The following is a 26620-nucleotide window of genomic DNA, read 5'->3' as shown; positions in this document are numbered from 1 at the left end:
GACTGCATCTCTGGCTCCTCCTGGGAGCCAGCGGCAGCTCAGGCTGAGGCAGCACTCCCTGCCAGCCCTGGGGGCCAAGAAGCAGCCACCTGTCCTTGGGCGCTCCCAGCAGGGGCCCCATCCTGGTCCCCTCCCAAGAGAAACGAAGGGCTGTGCTCAGGGAAGGGCTGGGTCTCACCTTCCTGATGTGGGCTCTCTCGGGCTCTGATCTGGAAAAGAAGAGGCGAGTGCTGTACATGAAGAGGGACCCCAGGCGCAGCAGCTCCATGCCTGTGCCGAGCAGGGCCGCCGTGATCACGTAGTTGACGAAGAAGGCGCCATTGTCTGGCAGGAACACACACCTGGGCAGCGAGGAGCCAGGGACGGCAGGAGTTGAGAGGGAGGAGGAGAGAGAAACAATGGAGGGTGGGTGGCGGGGGTGACAAATTTCTTGTCAGGTGTGGCCACACGACATTTGGACCAACTCCCAATTGTGTATACAACGGAGGTCCCACAGGTCATGTCCCCTGGGGGGGGAGGGGGGCTGTGGCCTTCAGAGTTGCATTTGAGTGTGCAAGGACATGAATGCCCTGGCTTGCTCCAAAGCAGGAATGTGAGCTGGGCTCACAGATTCAGAATTTTGGGGGACTATGGGTGGGGGAAAATGACATCTTTATTTTCATTAATCTGTAACTGAAATTCAGTATTTCCTTCAATTAAGGTTGTGGGCCACACATCGCAGGACTGTCAGCCACCGTGTGACTTTGTCTCCAACTGAAATTGCATCGCAGTCACGGCTGACATCATACAATACCATTTGTGCTCATCACCATTTCAAAATGATGATTTAGACACATTGTTAAGTGACACATGGTTAAAAGTCTCCTGGCTGCAGAGATGTCCTTGAGGGAACTGTCCAACTTTACCTGGGAGCCACCCAACTTCTCTGAATGGGTGACTTCAATATGCAAAACACATGCACTGCAAAGAAAACCATCGTACTGAAATATAGTCATCAGGATATTTTAAAATGTGGAGATCCAAGCATCTCTGTAACTTCCCAGGGTCCCTGTCGGCACATTTATGTCAACTTCCTTGAAAAGAGAGAATTGTGAGTCCCCAGACTCACTTCAGAACTCCTTCAGAATCTCTCCCTCCCTCCTTCCCTTCCTTCCTTTCTCTTTTCATTTTTCTTGTATCAGGGCTTGAACCCAGGGGTACTTAACTACTGAGCCACATCCCCAGCCCTTTTAACTTTTTTTCTTTTGCCCCAGGGTCTCTCTAAGTTGCTTAGGGCCTCACTAAGTTGCTGAAGCTGGCTTTGAACTTACGATCTTTTTGCCTCAACCTCCTGAGTTCCTGGGATTACAGATGTGTGCCACTGTGCTTGGCCTGATATTCGTATTTCAGTATAATTGGTTTTCTTTGCAATCCCTGTACTTGGCACACTTGGAGAGATCATGCAGAGTAAACTGGACAGGTCTGAATAGGCTCTGTAGATTGTACCAATGTCACTCTCCTGTTTTTATATTGCACTATCATCATGCAAAATGCTACCATTAGAGAAAAGTGGGTGAAGGGCACATGGGACCCCACCCTGTACATTTTGGGAGGGGGCAACACCCTATAAATCTACGGTGATTTCAAAAACATCATTCCAAGAAGGGATCCCCGGATGTCACCAGATTGCCAAAGGGGTCACAGCCAGGAAAGTTCCAAGGTTGCCTAGTGAGAGTTCACGTGCTGTTCAATCCCTTAACAGCCCTGTGAGCGATGCAGGTGCTGGATTCAGAGACGGATACACAACCCCCACCCCAGGGTGGACACGAGAAGCCCCGGGAAGTGTGTGGGAGTACTCACTGGAACCTGATGGTGGCGTGCTCTAAATAGTAGATGTCAAAGAGCCAACGGAAGAAGACATCCAAACTAGAAGCATGAAGAAGGCCAGCCCTTTAGTTAGCAAGTCTGTGAGCTAAAGCCCAGGGCTCAACTCCTCTATCTGGCTTCCCTCTGCCAATCCCCAAAGACTCTTGGCTTGATTCTAGCTGGCCAGTCACCTGGCCCTCTTCCTTCTTGACCCTGGGCTACTTCTGGGAGAGGAGGGGTCATTGGGAGTGAGGTACCTGGTCAGTCCCATAGAGGGTAGGATGACCACCATGAACACCAGAAAGACATAGCACTTGTGCACTATGATCAGATTCTGACTTGATCTAGAAGAGAACCAAGAGAGATGTCCATCAGTGGGTGAGACATAATAAGAACCAAAGATCTAATTACAGAGGAGGGCCCCAGTGATGTCTGCCCCAGGCACAGGAAGAGGAAGGGGAGGAAAGCCATATGTGCCATACATTTGACATCTCTGTATCAAAGAGACATTTCTGATGACCCTCAGAGTCCCCGAGGGTTTTATTAATCAATATAAACCTTGTTCTTGGCAGAGGAAAGGCCTATAAAAATTTCTGTTAGGGCAAACCTCTGGCTTATGTCTGGTAAATGTCAGGAACTTTTGGTGCAGGGAGTAATTTTTTTTTTTTTGTACCAGGGATCGTTGAACCCCACCAAGGGTGCTTAAACACTGAGCCACATCCCAAGCCTTTTAAAATATTTTATTTAGAGACAGGGTCTCACTGAGCTGCTTAGGGCCTCGCTAAATTGCTAAGGCTGGCTTGGAACTTAGGATCCTCCTGCCTCAGCCCCCAAGCCGCTGGGATTACAGGCGTGCACCACCATATTTGGTGGGAATAACTTTTGAGACCTACATAGCTTTCAAGCCAAAGCAGTGCCACTTACTTGGGATATGGCAAATACTTGTACCCAACTAGATACTACCATGGAAGCAGAAGAACAAATGGAAAATCTCCAATGTTCAAAGCATTGACACTGTGTGGGCCAAAGGTATCCACAGTCTGATTGCATCCCTGGGCCCCTTGGCTACATCCACAACTGCTTCCCTGGTGTTTGGCAAGCAAGGCTTTTCATCCTGTGCTTTCTGTCTAAACTTCCTGACACTGTTTAGCTCGTGTCTACAGCTCCATCCCCTCAGTACATGGCTGGGGGCTGAGGGAGCAGCCCAAGGAGGAACTTTGTTTGGGCCTCATATCCCTTAGATGGTGACTGTATCTCAGCATCCTCAAGGTCAGAGCCCCAGACACAACCCAGCACACCTTTTCATAAAGAAAACACCTGTTGGTCTTTGGGATGGTTTCTGGTATCCAAACCATCCCATTATCGATTATCATTCTTTGAGTCCATGGAGGAATGAGTACCAGCCCGGTGGGGAATCAGGAAGGGGAAGAGGCTGGAGTCCAGAGCTGGGCTAGGAGAGGAGGCTCTGCGCTCACCTGGTCCAGTGGGCCTCAAGGAAGGCAGAGAAGTAGACCATCAGGGGCATCATCACTGTGAAGGCCCAGAGCAGCACGGAGGGGAAGAACTGGGTCACAATTGGGCTCTGGAGGAGCAGACGGGAGGAGGGCAGCAGAGACATCAGTGCACCAAGCCCCTTCCCCTAACAGCCCTCAGCCTCCCCCTAACCCCTGCTCTCCACCTCCAGCTCAATCCAAGAGCAGGCTGCTGTCTCGGAGGGCGTGCAGCGGCCCAGCTTTCTCAAGTGCCTTCCTAGCCAGGAGTTCTCTTGGATGGATGGGGGGGGAGGCAGAGGCTGACACCCCAAGGTCAAGTGGAGTTCCCAGCGGGCAGGGCCTTCTGTGCTGAGATCACTGGAGAGGCAGCCTGAGCTTCCCCTAGCGATTCACCAAGCTCTCACGTCTCACAGCTCAGAGAGACAACGCTGCCTTCCTGTGATGTGCTTGAGTAGCCCCAGAATGCAGGGAGAGTGGGATGGGGCGTCCCCAAGGAGAGCTGGGAACCCAGCGTGTGTGAAGTCTGAGGCCTGCTGTGGAGTTGACAAAGTAAGCAAAGAAGTGGTGTGGCTTGACTCTGTGTGTGTGTGTGTTTGTGTGTGTGTGTTTGTGTGTGTGTGTATGTTTGTGTATGTTTGTGTGTATGTGTGTGTGTTTGTGTGTCTGTTTGTGTGTGTGTATGTGTGTGTTTGTGTGTGTGTGTTTGTGTGTGTATGTTTGTGTGTGTGTATGTGTGTGTGTTTGTGTGTGTGTGTGTGTGTGTGTATGTTTGTTTGTGTGTGTGTATGTGTGTGTGTGTATGTTTGTTTATGTGTGTGTGTTTGTGTGTGTGTATGTTTGTGTGTGTGTATGTGTGTGTGTTTGTGTGTGTGTGTTTGTGTGTGTGTATGTTTGTTTGTGTGTGTGTATGTGTGTGTGTTTTGCTGGGAACATGGAGGGGATAACATGGAAGGACCAGACTTCCGGTTCATTAAAACAGCATGGCGGCCATAGGACTTGGCATCAGGCCAGTGCTAAGAACTTAGGATCTGCCCTCCCAGTTGGAGGCATCCTCTAACTTCAAAGAGGCCTCCTACTGGACTCCCAGCCTGGAGGGAAGGTATCTGGAAGTGAGGGAGTTGGAGACAGGTCTGAAGGTCTCCCTTGTCTTCAAGAGCTGTGTGGGGACTTTCTTACTCTTTCTCACCTTCAAACCTATCAGGAACTTTCAGTGCTAGAAACCTAGAGAGAATACAGCTCTTCACACCTGTCATGGCTTCTGAACACTCCATGGCCTACATTGACCTCCTGTAATGGGGCCCTCCAAGCCCACACTGGTGGGACCATCTGTCCTCCTATACTCACCCCAGGGAACTGCCTGTGGCTCCTCCACTCTCCATTTCCTCTCCAGCCTCTAACTCTAAGATGAGCAATGACCCACATTCATCTCCTTTAGAACACCGGAAACTCTACCCCTCCACTGGCCACTCCACCTCCACCATGTTGGCCATGTGTGGGCTCTGTGGCCCTGTCCCAGTGGGCCCACCATCCTATCCTCGCCTGAGTTCTTCCTGGATCTCCCTGGGGCCCCCAGGCCTGGCCTGAGCAGAGGAGGCACCTGCAGCTTCTCGATGGGGCGGGTGACGTTGTACATGTCGATGGTGTTGATGATGATGGCAGGCGTGGTGAGGAAGAAGAAGAGGAAGAAGAGGAAGGTGTTGATTGCGATGAAGCGGGCCCACCAATTGAAGCGGCGGATGGACAGGTGTTTCCTAGGGAGGGATGGAGCAGGGAAGTCGCTTAGGACCCTGGTCCGAGCCCTTGGAGAGAGCTCACGAGCTCTTTCCAGCATGCCAGCTCTGGACCTGGGCTGCCTGGTCTAATTCAACCTCCTGGGCACACACCTGTGTGCCATGGGCCCTTCAGCCTTCCCCTGAGTCACACCACTTATAAAGGCTTAGGACATATTTCATGTGTGCAAAAAATATACTTGAGTTCTTTCTGCAGGAAAAAACAATTTCCCCAAGGGTTGGGTGCTGGGTGGGCAGAGGCTCGTGGTGCTCAGGAAGTACCCGGCACAGCTTGGCAGGGACTGTATTTGGACAGTGCTGGGCTGTTCCTCGGGGAGAGTCTGCTGGGCCATAAGGTGGGGAGAGAAGGCTCTCTCCTGTTGTCGTCTGCAGTCTCAGGAGAGCTCAGAGGAGAGGGGAGGGTCAGCGGAGGCTTACCAAATAATGTCTTTGGGGTGTGGGGCATGAATGACCCTCCAGCGGTAGGATTTGACGACGGTGGTCACTGAGGACTGCTGGGGGTACACACCACAATAGATGTACTTGTAATCTTCCAGGACACTGCAGAGATGGGAGAAGAGGAGGAGACCGAGGTCTGGGGATGGGAGGTTGAGCTTAGGAAGGCCACAGACCAGGGTCCCAGGGTCACTGTGGCAGTCCCACAGGTGGGCACTTCACTTCCTGGGGGGATCTCAAAGCCTTGGATATGTCTCCTAGGATAGTTTCTAAGGCCCAGTAACCCAGTGGATAGTTTCTAAGGCCCAGTAACCGAGGGTAGGGGCATCTGAGGGGGCCTAGACTGTTCAGGAGAGGGAGGGAGGGACACAGTTCTCAGCTCCTGCCTTCCCCTCAGCAACACAGAGGACCGGTCTTCCTTTGAGGTTGATAGGAGGCTATTAGTTTGAGCCTTATATTAATGACAGTAACTCCTGATTATTGAATTCTTCCTGTGTGCCTGGCACTGTGCTCTTTGGTGATCTTTGGTGATTAATGGAATCTCAATTGCACAGCTTCCTAAAGTGAGGTGCCTGAAGATATATCCAAAAGGGGGCAGGTACTGGCACTAAGCCTCATCTTTGACTTTCTAACTCAAATTCTATTGTCATGAAGCCTTGGATCCTCTCTATCAAGTGGCAATGTCTCAGGAAATGAACAGGATTATCTTATAATGTAAGGCACTTCATTATAAGAGATATATTGATTTATATAACACACACCTTGAATAGACTTTATATATGTATGTATGTATGAATGAATGAATGAATGAATGTATATGATCTTTGTCAACCATCTGGGAGGTGGACAGGGCAGATGGCAATAACAAAATCAGACAAGAAGTTTCAGAGTATAAGCAATTTGTAAAATTGTGTGCCATTATTTGTAACTAAAATCTAAGATGGTCCATTATTCTTTTGTAGGGCCGGGGTGGGTGAGGATGAAGTGCCTTACATTATCAGGCTCCCACCAGAAGAGCAGGGCCCCCACAATTCTTCAGAGACTGATTCTGGACTTCCCTTCTAGTTAGCCCAATCCTGAGGATCCTTCTGGAACATTCCAGAATGAACTTAGTTCACTTCTTAATGAGGTGGGACTGCCAGAGGCTAGGACAGAAGAGCGGGGTGGCTATGGGGGTGGCTACAGGGCTATGAATATCAGGATGCCTATGGCAGAGAGGAGAAAGGGCAAGGCGGGCTTATCTCTCCCAAAGCGTAGTGGTGAGGGAGAGGGTGATGTGTTTACAAAGAGGGTAAAATGGCTGTCATTCTTGGCAAGACCCAGAAGAGGCAAAGGCTATGGTGACCACCTCTGTACTGAAATGAGGACATGTGGAGTAAGGAGCCCAGTGCCTAGGCACCCCTAAAGAGCCCTGGGAGCTGGGGGACGTGGGAAGGGCCAAGCCCTGGAAATCAAGATAGTGGCCCCTGTGAGGAGCAGGGCAGTCAGGTCAAAATGTGGGGGCTCTCTCAGGAGACGCTCACCTCAGGGCTGGGCTGGGGCTGAGGCTACCATGTGGCACTTACTTCTTTGCCATCCTGGAGTCCTGGAAGGTGACGAAGATCAGGTCGAGACGCTTCAGCCGGACGCGGTTGAGCTCGGCGTTGAACTCGTCCGTCAGCTGCTCCTCCAGCTCACTGTAATACTGCTCTGCATCTACCTGGGGCGAGAGGCAGCCCTCAGAGCCGGGGGCCAGAATCCCAGGAAGGCACCCAGGAGCGGGGTTCCAAGTCACCTCTAGAACACCAGGGGCTGGCTCTGCCTTGCACTCCCTGCCTGAGGCCCCGGGACAGTGGGGTGCAGCGGGGGCAGAGGGGTGCTTCAGACTTGGCTGCAGCACAGAGACAGTACAACGTGCAGCTTTGCCAGGGGAGGGGGAGTCTTTCTGGTCTGGTTGGGGGTCCAGTTCTGCCCTGAAGCAGGAGTCCAAGTCTCAAAACCCGTGATTGGGGGACAAAGCGGGGACAGGTGTCTCCCCTATCTCTTTGGAAGCCTTCGGTGTTCTCGCTGGACCTCTGTCCAGTAGCGGAAGGGAGACAAGAGAAAGCTCCTCCAGGGAGCACCAGAACACGGGGGCAAGACCCCAACAGGGCCTGGGAGGCCCAAGGGTATGAGCAAGGGACAGCCTGGACCCAGGGCCCTGGCCCCTCCCTACCACCCGACACCCCTGCTGGTTACCTCCTTGAAGCAGGTGCAGCACCTGCAGAAGCACAGGCGGGAGCAGGGATGAATCCTGATCATGATCTTGCCCCCAGTCTTCTTGGCCTTGGCCGTGTAGTAGAGCCGGCCCCGCATGGCATGGCGCCTGTCAGAGGTGGGCCATGGGGGAAGAGCTTCCCGTCAGTGGAGGCCCGTCCTCCTCCGCACCCCAGCCCAGATTCCGACAGGAGCTGCTGCAGCCTCACCTCTGATCATCCAAGTCGATCAGCGTCCTGACGTCATAGCAGAAGTGGACCCTGGTCACCACGCAGCCTGGATAGGCCTCACTGCAGACACGCACACAGATGCTGAGCCAGCTGGGGGGCTAGGAGGTGCTGCCCTCACCCTGCCCAGCATGGCCGCCCACAGGCTGCACACGGCCCAGCTGCCTGGCATGCCCACTTTTTCTGGTGGGAGAATCCATTCTCGCTTCTAAGGCCAAACTACTTTTGGGATTTGAATTCTGGTAATCGGAGGATTACCACATCCTTCCTACATGACCCAGAATGTGGCTCAGGGCAGAGCCTCAACCACTGAGGACCAGGAAAGAGCTGCTCATGAAAGATAGTGGACTCAGAGGACTCAGAGGACAGGGTATCTGGGGATAGGAACTTGAAGTCACCAAAGAGGTCTCAAGATGCTGAGCCCTGGGCACCTATGGCGCAGGGTCTCCTTGGACTCAGTAGCTGGAGCCATAAGAAAAAGGAAAATTAACATCTCTAACTAGGTGTGCGGGCACACACCTGTAATCCCAGAGGTTCGGGACTGAGGCAGGTGGATGGCAAGTTCAAAGCCAGCCCCAGCAAAAAGTGAGGCACTGGGGCTGGGGTTGTGGCTCAGCGGTGGAGTGCTTGCCTCTCACGAGTGAGGCGCTGGGTTTGATCCTCAGCAGCACATAAAAATAAATAAATAAAATTACGAAGAAGACATTTAAAAATAAAAAGTGAGGCTCTAAGCAACTCAGTGAGATCCTGTCTCTAAATAAAATACAAAATAGGGCTGGGGATGTGGATGGGTAGTTGTGTGCCTCTGAGTTCAATCCCTGGTATACCCCCCGAAGCAAAACAAAACAAAACAAAAAACCTCCTACTTCCTACCCAGCCATGTAGGAAGTCCCTGGCTTCTGAAACCCGGATCCAGCCCTGGGGCTTCTCTCTATTTTGGAAAGTTGATTCTGAGCCGAGGCCAGGGAAGGCCACCAGCTAACTAACTCAGACCCACAGGAGGACCCAGGTAGGGATACGGGTGGAGGCAATGCACCCCACTTACTGGAAATGCTTGCTAACCATCTCTGGGTCTTGGATGTCCGTGGGCACATAGGTGATCATTAGTGTCCTTGTGACCTAGGTGGGAGGGCAAATGGACAGAGAAGACTCAGCTTGCACAGGAACTCCAGATGTCTGGTTTCTGGGTGACCTAGAGTCCCGGGGAGCAGGCCTTCTGCTCACACCAGGCGGCCTGATGCCAAGGACCTCCTTGCTAAGTAAGCAAGTGCCAGTTTCTTTGCCTTGGTGTGCCAGCTGAGCCCACAGCCCTGAGGTCAGCAAACTGTGCCTCTCTCATTCTCTGGGCCACAGCTGTTGGGCCCCTGCCACAGACGGCTGATTGGAGGGAGGGAAAGGGAGAAACCTGCAGACAGGGCCCGGGGGAGGGTCAGAACATATGCAGCTCCATAGTGAATCCAGATCTCCCTGCAAACCCCCTCCCCAATTCCAGCAGAAAGTCTCACATCACCATGGAACCCCCTAAAATTAGAAGGGACAGGGGAGCTGGGACAAGGGCAGGTGCTATAGCTTGGATAGGGAATGTCCTGCATGTGCTAAAGGCTTAGTGCTATCGGGAGCCAATGGAAACCTTTAAGAAGTGGGGATAAGTGGAAAGTCTTAGTCACAGGAGGTGACACTGGGACTCCAGGCTCCTCTTCTTTTTGTTTCCCCGATACCACGTGGTGAACAGCCTTTTCTGCTACATGCTCCCACCACGACATGCTGCCTGGACCCAAGCCCAAAGCCACGGGACCTGCTGACCATGGACTGGAACTTCTAAAACTGTGAGCTACATAAACCTTTCTTCTTTTTAAGTCGATTATCTCAGGTGAACAGTAACAAAAAATGAACACAGCAAGACTCTGCAAGGAGACTGGGGAGGCCTGTGACCTCAGAGAGGGGAAGGAAAGTCCTGGGCACAGCTGGAGTGGGCAGCAGGGGACCCTGACCACTAAGGATGGAGGCTCCTGTGCATCCCAGTGTTTGTTACTCTTTGGTTTGTGGATGCGAGGTCCAGGGGCCTTGGAGAAGGGCTAGAGTGGCCGAGGGGCCAGGGTGGGAGGAGCTAGGCGGAAGCTGCTTAGCAGCCGGTGTGAGCAGTTTCAGTGGCTCAGCAAACAGGTGGGCAGGGCCGGGCAGGAGGGGTGAGCGGGGCGGGGAGCAGGCCCAGGCCACCCGGCTGCGAGGAGGGGTGTGCGCCTGCTCAGGAGGTCAGTCCCCTGGGGTGCGCCGAGCTGGGCCTTCTCTGAGGCCCGCTTGGAAGGGCCAGTGGGGAGGGGCTCTTCACCTGCTCACCTGTTGGTTCTTCTTGGGCACAAAGCCCAAGCAGTGGTGAGCCATGAAGAGGAAGTTGGTGAGAAAGTAGACGAAGGCGAAGAGGCTGTGCAGCCACAGGAGCCTGCTCCTGCGCAGGGAGAAGGCCGTGAGAGCTGGCCACGGCCCCAGCCCTGTGTCCCCAGGCCACCACGGGCTCCCCAGACCACCATGGTCTCCCCAGACACTCCCAGTGACCGCAGACCACCACAGTCTCCCCGGACACTCCCAGTGTCCCCTGACCCCTCCACACAGTATCCCCAGACCCCCCAAAGTGTCTCCAGACACCCCCACAGTGTCCCCAGACCTCACTACCACACTATCCCCAGACTCCCCCATAAAGTCCCCAGATAACCCCCACCACAGTATCTCCAGACATACCCCCTCCACCACAGTGTCCCCAGAACCACCACCATAGAGTCCCCAGACCCCCCAATGTCCCCAGACCCACCACCACAGTGTCCCCAGATCCCCACGGGCCTGCTCCCCGCCCCGCTCGCCCCTCCTGCCCGGCCCTGCCCACCTGTTTGCTGAGCCATGAAACTGCTCACACTGGCTGCTAAGCAGCTTCCGCCCAGCTCCTCCCACCCTGGCCCCCCGGCCACTCTAGCCCTTCTGACAGGTGTTCCCAGACCCCCTCCAGCCACCACTATGTCCTCAGATCCTCCAGACCAACTTCTTGGAGTCCCTACTCTCAGACACCCTAAAGGGGGTGGCAGTGGTGGCCAGGGGCCTGGCTCTGGAGGAAGGGCTAACACTGTCAAGTGCTCACTCGGAGCCAGGTCCAGAACGGGCCTGAGTTTTGTAGGTGCATATTCTTATGAGACTCCAGAGCCTGAGGCCCAGGGTCAGCGGGTGGCAGAGGTAGGTGCCAACCACCACGTGATCCCTTAGTCTCTCCATGGACTGGACGGGGAGACTGACAGGTTCAGGGTTCACTCCATCCGACGAGGGCGGAATTGAACCCCGAATGATCAGGGAGGCCACATCTTAGACCAAGAGGGTCTCTGCCTCTTGGGAGCTGGACATACTAAAGTCCTTCAGGCCTCACGAGTGGCCACTTTGGGTAGTTCTACTTATGACAAAGAGAGATGTTGGGGCACAGAGCCCTGCCCACCAAGAGACTGTGACTTCTGGTGTCCCACTTGGGATCTGGATTCCAAGGACACCAGGCCTCTCTTGCTAGCACCACGGTGCCCCTCTTGTGGACGGACACACTGGCCCCCCCTCCCCTCAGTGCCCAGCCAGGAGAATGGGAGGTCAGAAGATCAGGTACCTACTCTGTGGAGACATTGACAATGGTGGTCCGTGCGAAATGGCTATTCCAGTCTGAAAGAGAAGAAAGGTGCTCACCTCTGGCCCAGCTCTTCAGCCTCTGGAGGCAGAGTGCAGAATTCAAGGTTCCCCGATGAACGCCCAGGGCCTAGAGGTGCCTGCCGACATCCCCTTCTTCCTACTGATTCCCCAGGGTTCGTTCCCAGTTTCCAACACAAATATCCTCCCCCCAGGCAGTGCTGATGGAAGCTCTTATGCATAAATCAGGACCAGATATTTTGGGGGCATCCCAAGGCCACACTGGCACATAATAGACACCAAGTAAATGCTGGTCAAAGGAACCAACTGTCCAGCCACGAGCAAGTGATGAGATCAGCAACCCAGGCAACAATCACAAGAACCCCTCCCCCCAAACAATGGGATGCTGCCTCGTTTGAACACAGTAAATCCTTCTGGCTAAACATGTTAGGTTGTCATTTCAGACACCTTCAAGTTTTGCAAAATGTATCTAAAAATCCTGCATGATACTCTCATTGCCCACATGGCAGCTCTTAGAATCTGGAGAATCTGGAAAGACAGGAGTTGTGTTAGTCATGCTCATGGTGGGATCTGGTGTCATGGACACTCTGATGTGCCACACCATACCAAGGTCCACATCTGTCTAAGAAAGAGATGGAAACTGAGGCATCCAGGGACAGGTGGTTGACACCTGGGCATTTCAGGTGCTGTTAGACACCAGCCGGTTGTTCGTCCTCCCTACAGCTCTGTCTGTCCTGTAGTTCTAAGGGAATTGCTGCTGCTCTCCCCTGAGCCCCTGCTGTGTATCAGGCGCTGTGCTAGGCACTTGACATTATCTCCCAATGCCTAAGACAGCAAGGAAACTGAGGCCTGGGAAGACTGATTTGCCAAATAGAAGGTTAAATAAATTGTTAGCTTGAGCAAAGGTATTTTCTGCGGAGCAAATCCAGGGGAGCCAAGATTTTGAAGGGCTTTGAAGCCAAGCCCTCCCTCTGGATGCTATTCAGCCCAATAGGCTGAGTGTGAGCAGAGAACCTCTGAGACAGATGCTGGGGTGACCATGCTGTGTCCATGGGGCAGGATTGGCGTAGGGGTCCCAGGGTTAGGTCAAGTACAGGGACTTCTGAAGTGGTCACATGTCCTGAAAGGGCCTCCATGAACACCTGTCTAGGGGTGTGTGGGATCACGGGTAAACACTTGGTTCCGGACTCGGCTGACCCTCCACACGTGCTCCATGCCGGGTCCTGGCTCCAGCAAAGAAGGACCCATCTCCTGTCTCCCCGGGGAGCACAGAAGCACAGCTTGTTAGGGTCACCCAGCAGCCACCTTCCAGAGGACGGTTAAAATCCAGGTCTCTACCCCCCAAGGCTCAGTCTCAGTCCCGCCTGCCAGGCTGCCCCTTGGATCTAGTGGCCCAGGGCCACCAGCCTGCTGATCCCCGCCTACCCAGGACAGTGCCAGTGTAGTTGATGGGCAGAATGACACCCAAGGAGGGGAGGCAGAGGATGAGCACGAAGATGATGAGGTGGTACTGGAACATCATGTAGATGCGCGCGTCGTCCCCACACTTGTTAATTAGATCCTGGTTCCTGGAAGAGACACAGATGGAGGCGTTCCTTAGGAGCCACAGCTCAGGTGAGCACTGCAGGAGGATGACCGTCCCACTCCCCCTAGGTTTTTGCTTTCCTTGCCTTCTCCCCACCCCTCCTTTCCCACAGGGTCCCACCCAGGGCCTTGTGCACGCGAGGCAAGCCCTCTGCCCCTCACCTACACTTCCAATAGCCCCTTTTTCTTTTCCTGGGGGAACACTGCCCTTCTTCTCTAGGCATCTGGTGTCCCTAAGTGCATGTCACTGGGTTTTACAGAGAGAGGGGCCCTGTAGCAGATGTGCACTGAAGACCCTGAAGACCGCAGGTCGGCCTTATCTATGGAAATTCTACACACGCACAACCTGGGATCCCACAGCTCCCCTCCTAGGTTTATACCCTACAGAAACACATGACATGTGCTCCAGAGACATGTGTAAGAATATCACAGATGGGGGCTGGGGATGTGGCTCAAGCAGTAGCGCGCTTGCCTGGCATGCGTGCGGCCCGGGTTCGATCCTCAGCACCACATACAAACAAAGATGTTGTGTCCGCCAAGAACTAAAAATAAATATTAAAAAAATTCTCTCTCTCTCTCTCTCTCTCTCTCTCCTCTCTCACAATCTCTCTTAAAAAAAAAAAAAAGAATATCACAGATGTGTGACATTTGTGACATCCCCAACTAGAAACATCTTAAATGTCTCTCAGAGATGGGATGGACACAAGAATTGTTACACACACACAGTGAAACACTATACGCTGTTAAAAATGAATCACCTGTAGCTGAACCTCACAGACACAACGCTGAGTGAAAGACACCACCTACAAATAACAGCTACTGTATGATTTAATATATTAAGTTCAAAAAAGGGTAATACTAAACTATACATTAGAAGTCAGAATACCAGCGACCCTCAGAGAGGAGGGAGGAGACAGGGGATTGGAAAGGAGCAGGAGGGGGCTTCTGGGTGTTCTGATTCTGGATCAGGGTGGTCCTGGTGGCGTAGGCGTTGCACTGTATAATAAGCTGCATATTTAATTTTTGTGCATTTGTGTGTATGTGTGTGTGTGTGCGTGCACGTGTGTTACGCTTTGGTTAAAAAACATAAAAGCAACACATGCTCATGATAACTTTGGGAAATACTAAGAAAATAATTTGCTGACAATCTCATCAAACTTAAAACAGTGACTATTCAGGATTTTGGTTAATTTCCTTTGGTTTCCTGTGGTGCTGGTTTTCCTTGGTGACTGCGATGGTTTGAACAGGGTCTAGCCCCTTGCATACTCGTCCCCGTGGTGAGGTGGTAAGAGGGTGAAGCTTTACCCTGCTCTGGTGTTCGGAGGTGGGAGTGATAGATTAAATAAGGCCATCAGGGTGGAGCCCCATGGTTGGATCCTGGTGGCTTTGTAAGGAAAGAGACCACAGCACACACACACACACAGACACACACGAACACACCTGCTCCCTGTCTGTTGCCATGTGACGCCCTGTGTAGCCTTGGGATTCTTGCCAGCAGGAAGGCCATCACCAGATGCAGTCCCTTGTCCTCTGACCTTGGACCAGAACTAGGAGGCAGAGTGAATCTCTTTCCTTTCTGACTTGCTCAGTCTGCGGTACTGTGTCCTTAGCAACCCAAACAGGCTGCTTACGGTCAGAGCATCTGATGAACTGCTCTTCAGCTTCACATTTTGTCGTAAGCCTTTCCCATCTGTTTAACATACTGGCAACAGTGGCCTCCATCTACAGAGCTCTCGTTCGTGCCCAGCCCCCTCTGGGCCCCCCACTCCATGGGTGCATGCACCCTGGACTCCCACCCTGGCCTCTCTGTCAGACAGGTGGGTTGTACGAAGCGTCTAGCATCCAGTCCAGAGTTCAGATTTATTTTTAAACATTATGATGAAAAGAACATCTTCAATCATTCCATTTATGGAATTATTTAGAGCTCCTGATTTTAAAAAAATTATTTATTTCTGAGCAGCTAAAACACTTCCTTCTGCTGAACTGGAGGATTAAGCCCTAGGAATGGGTGGCTGAGGACCATGGGAAGGCTGGACGGAGGGCACAGCAGGTGTCTTGCTGCAGGCCGGGGATTTGTCTTTCCACAGAAAATTCTGAGGAGTGGGAGGTCTGAGAGAGTCTCCAGGTGGAGAGCAGAGGGCCAGGAGGTCCTGCCCTCGCCACTGGGCTCATTCTTTAAAGTGCCACCCACTAGGACACTTGCCCTTGCTACTACCATTAGTTCTCCGTCGCTGCTCTCCTCTCTTCCTCTCTCCCCTTTCTGGAGACTCGCTGTCTCGATGGCCCTTCTCTTCCTCTTTACCATCCCACTCTCTCTACACCCACACACACATCTTCCCTTTACCTACAACCAGGCACACTGCTTCCTCTAAAAATAAACCAAACAGCTCCTCAAGCATCCACGCCCTGCCCGGCTTCCCCTCTAGTTCTCTCAACATCTCCATTCCCTCCTCACCCACCTCTTGAACACCTCGGAGAGGTCCCAAAGTGCCCTCCCAACAGAGACTCAGTCACCCAGGCCAACGTCCTCGCTGCAGGTCTCATTCCTCTCAGGCTCTGTACACTGGAGGTTGCTGGCCACACCTGCCCTGGAGCCTCGTCCTGGCTGGACTCCAGTGATCCCAGGCTACAGGACGCCCTTCCTCCTCCTGGCTCAGCAGGGCTCTCTCTTGGCCTTTGCTGATCTCACCTTCCTGGGTAACCCATTTGCTCCTGGCTGCGACATCTGTCTTCCAAGTCCAAACCCCCTGCTCTGAGCCTTGGCCCCGTTCTTTTTCAAAAGCCTGTTGGCGCATTCACGGGCTTGCTCTGGCCACTGTTTCCTCTCTTGCCTACACTGTTACCGACCTCCCCGGAAGTCAGACCTCAATTCCTCTCTCCCACCCTTCTTCACCAATCGATTGCAGCCCCACCACCTCCCTCCCCCTGTCCTCTCCACCATTGTTTCACTGGTCACTGCCCCAGTCTGGGCCACCATCACATCCTTCCTGGATCACTGGAATAGCCTCCTTAGCTGCTCGCCTTGACTTTGGGCATTTTCAACCCTAAATATACTCCCATACAGATCTCATCTTGGATTTCCAGCTCAAAAACAGTAACTGGGTCTCTACTGCAACTAGATGAAGGCCCAAGCTTCTTGGTATGGCAGTCACAATCCCAGCTGATCCTTCTGGTACAACCTTCTCCTCGCCCTCTTCCTGTATCCCACCAAAAGATTTACCATTTCCAGACACTCCCTATGTATCTCTGCCCCAATCCTTTGCTCACAGAGTCCTTTATTTATTTTTTGGTACCAGGGATTGAACCCAAGCGTGCTCAACCACTGAGTCACATCCCCAGCCCTTTTTATTTAGTTAGTTTTTATTTTGAGACATGATTTCAACTAGGTTGCTTATAGTCTTGCTAAATTACTGAGGCTGGCCTTGAGCCTGCAGTCCTCCTGCCTCAGCCTCCTGAGCCACTGGGATTATAGGCGTGTGCCACTGCACCTTTATTTCTGATGTGCCCTCTACTCATTTCTTCCCATCCTTCAAGACCCAGCGCAAAACTACACTTTTTGAGCCCCACAGTTAGATTTCAACCTCTTTTCCCCAAATACCCCTTTTGCATGGCAAATTATAGCCTCTCTATTGTGAATGAGGAAAGAGTCTCATTCACCTTGTTTCTCCAGGTAGACTGCACGGGCTGTGAGCCCTGGAACTCTGGCTGACCTGCCCCTGCTCAGTGAATACTTTCACTGTCATGTATGACACTGTTTGCTATAGGATGCGGGTGCAATGCTCCCCCTTCCTGCCTCCTGCCACGATAGGAGAGAGGTGTCCCCTGTGGAGGGGTCTCTCTGATAGGACTCGTGGTGGGGCGGGAATGGGGGAAGCACACGCTCAGCTGTATGCACTGGCTTCCCCGCTGACCTGCAGGTCCGGGTACGCACATGCAGATGGGCAACAGCTGGGTGACTCAGTCTTTCATTCCACACTCATGCACACCACAGAGTCGCAGAGACACCCACCACGTGGCGTCTGTTAGGTTTCGCCTGTGTCCTGCTTCCCCACGACACGGACACTGTCTCACCCTGTGACATGTCAGTGGGCAGTGGGGAAAATCCAGGAAGTCAGCCTCAGGCCACCTCCAGGGGTTCCTTTTCTCCCACACCAGAGGATGTGGTCAGCATGGGTGGACGCCTTCATCCCAATTTTCCTTCCCTCTGACCCATGCAAGGGACTGGCCATTTTGCCATCAAGCCTGACCTCTCAGTCACAAATTTGCTAAGCTCAGGAACCTAGAACCAGCCGACACGGCCTCGAGGGAAACGAGCTCCAAATGTCCATACACACTGCCATGGTTTGGATGGGATTTGTCCCCCAAGGGGTCCTGGGTGAGATACTTTGTTGAGAGCCACAGCCTCAGAGGCCCCAGCAAACTTAAAGGGGGCCCCAGCAAACTTCCAGCTGCCAGCTGATTGGCTCCTCTGTGGCGATGCTCATTGGGCTGTTTCCCCACCCTTTCAGACCAAGGAGCTGCTCATTGGGGGACTTTTATTTGGCTCCGCCCACACGACCCAGCCAATCAGCCTCAAGAGCAGGAGGAGTGGGGGGGGGGGTGTTGAGAGGCTTGTGGGAAGCCGGTGGTGGCAGTTGGGCTCTGAGGGAATTCCTGAAGAGCTGTGTGGTGCGGTGTGTGTGTGTGTGTTCTAAAAATAAAGTTCGTTTCTTTTGACAAGTGGCTCCTGAATTGTGCCCAGCCAGACTGCGGCAATACTTGTTCTCCGCTGTAGCAATGTTAATAGGTGATGGGACCTTTAAGACACAGGACCTAGTGGGAGGTCCCCTTGGGTCATTTTGGGGGCCCTGCTTTCAGAAGGTAGTTCTGTGGGACCCTGAAGTTAGTTCTTGCAAGAGTGAGTTATTGTAAGAGCCTGAGCTTAGGGCAGGGCGTGTGGCTCAGTGGTAGGGCACGTGGTTAGCATACAGGAGGCCCTGAGTTGGGTGCTCAGCACCACTAAACAAATAAATAAAAATTTTAAAAATGAAAGAAAGAAAGAAAGAGGGGCTGAACCTGACTCCTGACTTGCTCTCTGGCTTCCTGTCTTGCAGTGGGATCTTGTTTTGGCAGGTGGCATTCACCATAAGCCAAGGTGATGCTGGCGACATGCCCTGGAACTCCAGACCATTAAGCACAAGAGACCTCTTTTCTCTACAAATTATCAAGCCTTAAGTATTTCATCAGAGTAACTAGAAATGGACCAATACACATTGCAAGTTATTTTAAAAATTAAAAAACAGTGAATGCACGTAAAAGGTAATATGAAACTGTTGACAGGGGTTACTTCTGTGGAAGACTGGAGGTAGACTTTCATGTTCCTCTTAATGAAAACTTACTTAACTTGGCTTGTGCATGTCTAACAAATTAACCAAGCAAAACTAGAGAGTGGGCAGTGGGAAAAGGAGAGGGGGGGGGGCAATATAAAAGTCTCCCCCTACTCACCCACAGGTAGCTACAAGTAGAAAGGCTGGTGTTTGACCCACTCACAAAGGAGCTGCTTTGCTTCCCTGGGAATATGACGGATGGGGAAGGAATGCTGCAGGCCAAGGCCACGGGGAGCCCCCAGCAGTGGAGCTGGAGGTCAAATACCAGAGGCCACTGGTCCTAGGCCCAGTTGGGGTTCCCTGTGCACCCCAAGGGCCTTTTAGGTCTGGAGAAACAGAAGTGCCCTGGTGGCTCCTGGGGCGGGGGTCTTGTGACAGCAAACCCTGAGAGGCTAACCATGATTGGTGGGCGTGGAGGTGGTGCATGAAGAAAGAGTCATGCCAGCTTCTGCAGAGAAGCCCCAGTGCCTGTGGCCGCCAGGAACAGCAAAGCTGTGCCCTGGCGTCACCAGGCAAGGAAGTTCCCTGGAATAGGGGTTTGAAGGACAGGGTGGGCAGGACGGATGGGAGGAGATATTCAGTAGAGCCAGGATTTTGCAGGGCTCTGAGCACAAGCAGGTGGGGCTGTGTGCACACGGGCTTGCCTGGGGAGTGTGTCTGTGCTTTTGCGTGCGCATGCGCTTGCCTGTGCATGCTTATACAGGCACCAAGGGAATAAAGTCCTGGTCAGCAACTGCTCGGCTGAAGTGCCGGGCTGGTGTGGGGAATCAAGAAAGCAGATGTATCGAGGGCACAGAGGGAGGGAGTCTGTCCACCCTTCTCTCGGTGTGTTTGCTTCCTCTTGATAAAAATGATGCATGGCGTGCACAGAAAACAGGCAAATAGCATGTGGAAAGGGTCTCCTGGCATGGGGTTCATAGAATCATTTTATATGCATGGGAATCATGGCTCAGCTCTTATACAAGGTCCTTCCTGAGGACTCAGGTGACATAGGCAGTGGGCTATGTCCATTCCCATTCATCAGTTGTAACCTGGGAAAGTGACCTCCACCTGCCTCTGGGGAGTCAGGAGCTGGGGTGGGTTGGGGGTCAGAGCTCAGGCCTGGCATCCCACCAGGGGGGCTAATCCACATCTCCACCCTCCCACCCCCAAGGCAGGGCTGTCCCAGGTTCAGAGCGTAGGCACTTACTTCATGGTCAAGCTGTTGAAGAGCCAGGAGCAGAAGCCCTGGGGAAAGGAGAGAAGAGAACAGTGAGAGGAGCCAGGCCCTGCCCGTCTGCCCAGGGCCCAGGCAGCCATGGGTGATCCTGGGCAGGCACAGCTGTGTCCAGTAAGGACCTCCTCCCTCCAGGGAATTAGGGGTGACTGCTGAGGGAAATGTCCACCCAGAAGCGAGTGGACACCCCTGTCATCCTGATACCGGGAACGGGACTTGAAAGGAGGGCCCAGGACGGAGGGGAGAAGGGCCTCTTAGGAGTTCATCTGCAGCTTTCCGTCTGTCCTTCCTTGCTTCCTTCTGGAAGTCGGCCCTCCAGGGGCCATGTTTCCCTCTGGGATCCCAGGGGCCCATCAAAACTTCAGACAAGGTGACAACCCTTCATGGGCCCATTTAGGTGGCCAGGCAGGCCCACTGGAGGTGAAGCCAGATTTAGACAGGCAGTCAGTATAGACAGGTAAATCAAGTCAGGCTGGATCAAGGAGGCCAACTGGAGTGGGTCTGGGAGGTTGCAGACTGCCCCCTGAGGGACTGAAATGCCTTCAGAGCCCTTCCTCCACCCTTACCAAGATAACCTGCCCCTGCTCCAACCTGATGCCAAGTTAACCTGTCCCAGGAATTGTCCCTCCCTTCCTGGAGTTATAAAAGTAGTTAATTAATGTGTCCTGGGCTGCTCCATCTGGCCCTTCCCCCATTCACCTGCTTCTCACCTTTTGGCCACCCCACCTGAGCTCTCCTGGGCCTACTCACATAAGCAGGAAGGAGAGAGATAAGGGGGAGAGAGCAGGAGAACAAAGGAAGCCTGAGACACACAAAAAAGGGCAAAAAACCCTCACTTCTTGGGATACCAACAATGGCCCCCTTCTCTCTTCCGGGAGGAGTCTGTGTTACCCGTTTTTAAGCAAACCCTGCTTCCTATGCCTGCCTCGGCCTGCTTCTCTCATGTTAAACTTCAACTTGTGAGGGAGCAGGACTCGTCACCAGTAACCAGTGGTATCAGGTGGACAGTCTTCTGGAAGGGGATTTTTCCCAAAAGGAAGCAACAAGGGCAGTCAAAAGAAATAGAAACAGAAGAAAATCCTCTGCTCCCTCACATAAGGCCACCTTCCAGGTCCTCTCCCTGTGTCAGGTTGACTGGCCAATCATGGGGGTGTCCACTGCAGGGACACAATTTTCCTAGCCATGTTCTGGGGAGCCACAATAAGGCAGATACCCTGGTATGAGTCAGGGCAATGAAAAGGGCACAGCAGTAATAGTGAATGTCCCCAGGGAGGGGGTGACTGCTAGATAAAATGTGGGCTGAGAGGTCCAGGCACCCCTCCCCCCACATGGAGAGTCCTTGTCCACTGCCCACCCTGGAAGCAAGATGTGGCCCTCATTACACCAACAGTCGAGAACACACCTTCCCGGGAAGGAAAGGGTGTTTCTGCCTCTTCCACAACAGGTGCACAGGTGCATCCAAGGCACCTGCGAGGACATGAACTGTCATACACAGAGGACAGATAGATGGTCCATGAAAAGGCAGAGGATGTGTGAGAAGAGTGTCTGATGTGCCCTTGAAATTGTGTAGGTGGGGAGCCTGGGCGGGTGGATACATCTGTCTCTCCAGTATGTTTACGTGCGCGTGCACACACGCGTGCAAACACATGTTCCCTTATATCCCTCTGAAGGCATAAACCACCCAGCGGCTCCCCCTCTCTCCTGGTTTAATTGAATTGCTCTCCTCTGCACTGCTGCCATCATGGCTTACCATCTCAGATATTAAAAAATAATAATAGTAGTCCTTTGGTCATTGTAAGAACAACAAAGCAAAAAAAAAAAAATGATGCGTCTAAAGGTATTAACACCTTGTAAGGCAGGTGTAATGTCCTCGCTCCACCTCGAGGCCTCCAAGAAATGAAGTAACTTATTAGAGGCTTCATAGTTTGAATGGGACAGATCCAGGCAAGTAGAGGGCCTGGTCTCTTGCAGGGGCGATCGGGGTAGGAATATGGTTCTGCCATCTGGCTTAGCACAAGCAACAATCCTGTATCAGAGGTGAATCATGCCCTGTATCAGAGGTGAATCATGCAGCTGGCTGGATTGGATTTGGGGCCTGGTGGGAAGCAAGGCCAAGCTCCTGCCTGATCTCACTGGGGTGGGCAGACATTCAGGACTGCTTGCTGGTGCAGAAGCCGGTCATGCTAGACAGAGTTACGGAAGTAAAAGAAAACCTGCATTTTCTATGTGCATACATCAAAAGGTCTGGGTCCCTGGGGATTTGCTGCCTGGTCTGAAATCTAAACAAAGGATGGGGTGACAGAGAACAGCCACCTGGGAAAGGGCGAGGGGAGAGCATGGGAGGGACGACGCTCTCTTGAGGCTTAAAGGGTGACTGATATGGCTGGGGCTGGGGGTGTTGAGAAGAGAGACAGGCTGGACAGTGGGGAAAGAGACCAAACCACCAGGCCAGGGCAAGGCACCTGCAACTTACTGCCAGAGCATCAGGACAATACTGAGGAGTCACACAGGACATTCCGTGTCCCCCTTCATGGGGATGACTAGGATGCAGGTGGGAAATGGATGAGTAGGGGGAAGTAGGACCTAAGGGTGGTTGAGCTGCTCTGGCCATCCAAAGAGAGACTGGTTGAAGTCTGGATGGGGGCAGCCGGAGGGATGGAGAGAAACACTGGAAGGTAAAAGCTACCGAATGGGCAAATGGGCAAATGGATCACAGCAGGGGCCCGGGGGAAAGTGAGAGAGGCAGATGACGGGATCTCGGACAGAGGCTAGGAACTGGTGGGCGGAGGCTTACTGTGGAATGTTTTGGGCATACTGAATTCGAAATGCCTGGACAGTATCCAGGTGGGGCCATTTTCAAGGCCATCGGGAGACAGAATTAGATGGAGATAGAACTTAGAGGTCTCAGTGTGGCGACAGCCCAGGAAGCTGTGAGTGTGGATGTCATTGCTCAGGAGAGGGTGAGAAGGAGAAGGTTTGGGATCAGCTGGGGGGACTCCAGGTGTGAAGGAGGAGCCTGCAAAGGAGACAGAGGGGGAAGAAACCCCCAAAGCATGATATCACAGAAGCAACCGGAAGGAGGAAGAAGCCTGTAGGACCCGGGCATTCTGACGTGGGGTAAGATAAGGAAAGGCTATTGGACTTTGTGCAGAGGACCACTGTAGCCTTGGGGCTCAGAAGGAATGAGAGGGTAAATGCCCCATGGGCGGGGTTGTGGGTGGTGGCAAGGAGGCCAGCTGAGGTGGGCTGGGGGCACACAGGCAGCTGGAGCTGTGAAGGGCACCAGAAGTCCTCTTGGCTCCCTCCCACTGACCAGGTCTCCACTCAGATGTCTCCTTCTGCCGAATCCATCCCTGGCTGCCAGCTGCAACACAGCCCCCTCCTATGGCTGCCAGATGGTTCCAGGCTTTTCCGCTGCACACCCATTCCCTCCCCACAGGCATCTGGCTGGGTGTCTGCAGCCTGGAAGGACCTGCCAGAGGTGGGACGTGGTCTGTGGTGTTCCCTGCTGGCTCCCCATTCCCAGACCAGGGGCTGGCGCACTGCGGGTGCTCCCTGGCACCTGGCTGGAAGTACGGACACGTTCAGGTGGTGGACTGGTTCCACAGGAAGGAAAGGAAGGAGAATATGGGACCCCCAGGGAAGGGGGGGGGACTGTGGGAGCTGCCTCCTGACTGCTAGAATCTTCTATGTGACATGGGAGGTGAGTCCTTGGGGGTGGAGAGAAGGGCAGGGAGAAGAGAGGTTTGAGAAAAGAAGAAAAATTCATTTTAAAAAATCTAAGGTATTATAATAGGCTGAGATTTCTTGGCACTCTGGGGGAAGGTGTGGTCCACCTTTCTGAGGGATCTGGGAAGGCTGAGGAATTGGCCAAAGTTACACTGCGGAGTAGTGGAGGCCAGCTGGCTGCAATCCTCTGCCCAGTCCTGCTCCCTCCTGCCCTCACCATGACCACCTGCCCAGGGTCAGGATCCTTGCCACCAGCTGGCTCTCAGCACTCACCTTGTCCCTGCGCTCCATCTCCAAGGAAATCTCTGAGGGCGATGACTTCTCACTCTGCTCCCCATAGATCAGCGAGGTCAGGCTGCCAGTCAGAAAGGGTGACAGGAACATGGAATTGAGAAAAAAAGCCCTCAGACATCTCTTCTGCTTCCTCTCCTCTCCCTGGGCTGTGGGCTGCTGGCCACTCCTACCCAGGAGAAGGCAGGCTTCAAAGATGATCTCTGGGTACAGACCGCATCACTCCTGTGGCCAGGGGCACCATGCACCTTGGGAATTAGCCACATGACAGTCTGAGACCAGAGAAAAAACGTGGCCCTGTGCCCAGAGATGGCTGCCCACCAAGTCCCCTTCCTGCAAGGAGGGGCAGAACACGGGCAGGGGAGGGGTGACAGGACCACCTGCTGCAGCGCCAGCCCAGGGCACAGCTGCATCTTGGTTTCCACAGCACATTCCCTCCCAAGGGCGCAAGGAGCTCACCCACTGTGACCCCAGCCCTCCTCACCTGTCATTGTGGATCAGCAGAGCCAGGCGCCCGTAGTCCCATGCAGCCTTCCGGAGGAAGGAATAAACCACGAGGACGAGCTACAGGACCGGAAAAGCAATAAGGGGACCCTTCCCCTGGGCAGTCCCCTGCATTCCTATCCCTGAAGTCCCCAGGATGCTCCCCCACCAGATGGTGAGTTCTGTCAGGGATGGAGCCCTGTGAACCCCGCATTCCTGGTACCCTGGAGCTTCCTGAAATGGAGTGGGTGCTAAAAGTTGTTAGTGTGTGGAGAGCAGTGGTAAAGTCCTCAGCAAGGGGAAGGAAGCAAGGCCCAAGGGGTGGCCACCAGATGGACTTTGGACAACGAAGCATTGATGATAACTCCAGGAATTCTGCCTGCTCTGTTGCATTCTTCCCTGAGGCTCGCCCGTCTGAGCCACCCCAGGTAGGATGACATCCAGGTAGCCCGCATCCCTGGCTAGCATCCACTGGACAATGGGGGCCCCTGCTGTATCCTCAGTTCAACAGCCCAGGCCAGCGGCCACCTCATGGTGCGCCCCCCTAGCACCCAGACTCACCATCCACAAGATGACGTTGAGGAACAGCACAGTGGGGATCCCCCCAAACGGCTGCCCCTGGAGGACGGTGCTCCGAGACTGGAAGCACTCGCTGTATGTCATGTTGCGTATCCTCTCATGGCTGCTCAGGGGCTCCATTGGGGCGGACATCCTGGTCGGCTCCCTGGGCAACACAGGGGTCTCCCCTTCACACACAAAGACTGTGGCTCACTCTGCAAGACACAGGGGCATGCTGGGGGAACTGGGGTCATGATCCCTGAGTACACTGGACACGCTGGGCCTGGGGCACATCAGAGCCAGGGACCAGTTCCAAGCCTGGAAATGCTGGACAGGCAGGAAGTCCAGCCCATAAGATGGCACAAGCCTTGTCCTGTTAGCTAGCTGCTGCCTCCAACCCAGATGACAGAATAGCTCAAGGGCCCTGGGGGAGTTATTGTGTACCAGCTTGATCCCTTAAGAAAAAGAGTTGTAAAATGCAAATCCCAAGAGGTCTCCTTATCATTCCTTGGTGAAGCTCTGCTTATATATAAAGTGATGCATTTCACCAAGGCAAGCTCAGACCCCAGAGTGGAAAAGTTCAAGTTGGAAAATACACCACGTGTTCACAGGATGCCCAAGCAGATGGGGCTTGCTGTCGATCACCTCTATCCTTTGCAATTCTCTGATCCAGTTTCTGGGCCTGAAGGATGCAGTGTGCCCAACACAGAACAGTAACTTGGGAAAGGTCCCTATATCTTACAAACATGCCTGGGAACCGGGGCGATCAGCACCTACCGGGGTCCACAGCCCATCCAGAGAGGCTGGGCATCTTGGTAAGACTCAAATGCAGAGGGGTAGTCACAGGCATCCGTACTTTCCAGCCATGGATAAGAGTGTGGAAAAGAGTGGGTGAAACCGGAGGCACCCGATCATTGCCTGAACCAATCTGCAGGACTGCTCTGCACTCTCAGGAGCTTTTATTTTGGCTCCAGGCCTCCCCTTCCCCTGGAGCCTCACTATTCCCATTCAAGAGGAGAAGCCTCCTCATTCCTTCCTTCAAATATTTGATGAGCAACTGCTTTGTGCCAGATCTGAGGCTGGTGATTCACAGTGAACCCAAGAGATAAAAAGCCCTTCCTTGTAGGAGTCTAGTGGGGAGGAATGGGCAGGGAGGGGTCAGTGAAGGCCTGGCTAGAGGGTGGCCCTTGACCGAGGTCTGGAGGACAGAAAGCGTGTTGAAAAGCCCACATCAGGCAGAGACGAAGGCCCTGGGTGAGAGCTGGCCCAGGGAGTTGAGGGAAGACAGACAGACCTGTGGATGGACAGGGGAGACGGATGGGGGCGGCGTTGAGCCGAGGAGTGGCATGAAAGTAACCTAGGTTTTAAAGGGATCACTATGGCTGAGAACAGAGAGGGCAGTCAGGGTCCAGGCAGAAAACGGCAGCCTGAGCTGGGCCGGGGCAGCGGAGGTGGTGGGAAGGGTCAGATACATGGAACCTGGAGCCTGAAGATGTGCTGGTACACACTGGATGGAGAATTTGAGGGAATAGAGGAATCAAAGATGTCTAAGGTTTCTAGCCTCAGCCTGGAAAAATGGAATTGCAGTCATTGATAGAAAAGACGAGAATAGCAGGGCGAGGAGAGCCGAGGGCGGGTGGGTGGTCAGGGGCTCATGCTGGGGAGATGTGGAACGGGCAGATGGATGCCAAGTGTGCAG

The 26620-nt window shown here is 53.4% G+C and overlaps 1 protein-coding gene across 1 annotated transcript in view; it reads right to left on the bottom strand.

Moving 5' to 3' along the window:
* TMEM63C (transmembrane protein 63C) overlaps positions 1–25074 on the bottom strand; it is a gene marked incomplete at both ends in the record, with an annotated part of 32741 nt that extends 7667 nt beyond the window's left edge. Inside the window, 17 exons of the mRNA XM_081290623.1 lie at positions 179–341; positions 1840–1905; positions 2103–2189; positions 3321–3427; positions 4936–5089; positions 5546–5668; positions 7129–7262; positions 7781–7907; positions 8008–8088; positions 9071–9144; positions 10363–10471; positions 11661–11709; positions 13120–13262; positions 19834–19871; positions 23863–23944; positions 24365–24444; positions 24925–25074. Of these exons, the coding sequence (XP_081146749.1) occupies positions 179–341; positions 1840–1905; positions 2103–2189; positions 3321–3427; positions 4936–5089; positions 5546–5668; positions 7129–7262; positions 7781–7907; positions 8008–8088; positions 9071–9144; positions 10363–10471; positions 11661–11709; positions 13120–13262; positions 19834–19871; positions 23863–23944; positions 24365–24444; positions 24925–25074 (1767 nt within the window). The remainder of the gene's footprint in view (positions 1–178; positions 342–1839; positions 1906–2102; positions 2190–3320; positions 3428–4935; positions 5090–5545; positions 5669–7128; positions 7263–7780; positions 7908–8007; positions 8089–9070; positions 9145–10362; positions 10472–11660; positions 11710–13119; positions 13263–19833; positions 19872–23862; positions 23945–24364; positions 24445–24924) is intronic.
* Between the last annotated feature and the right edge of the window lie 1546 nt (positions 25075–26620).

This window comes from Spermophilus citellus, assembly GCF_964194105.1.
Source record: "Spermophilus citellus genome assembly, chromosome: 4".
Taxonomy (NCBI): domain Eukaryota; kingdom Metazoa; phylum Chordata; class Mammalia; order Rodentia; family Sciuridae; genus Spermophilus; species Spermophilus citellus.
The sequence above is the reverse complement of the archived record's forward strand: the minus strand, read 5'-3'. Positions and strand labels throughout refer to the sequence as shown.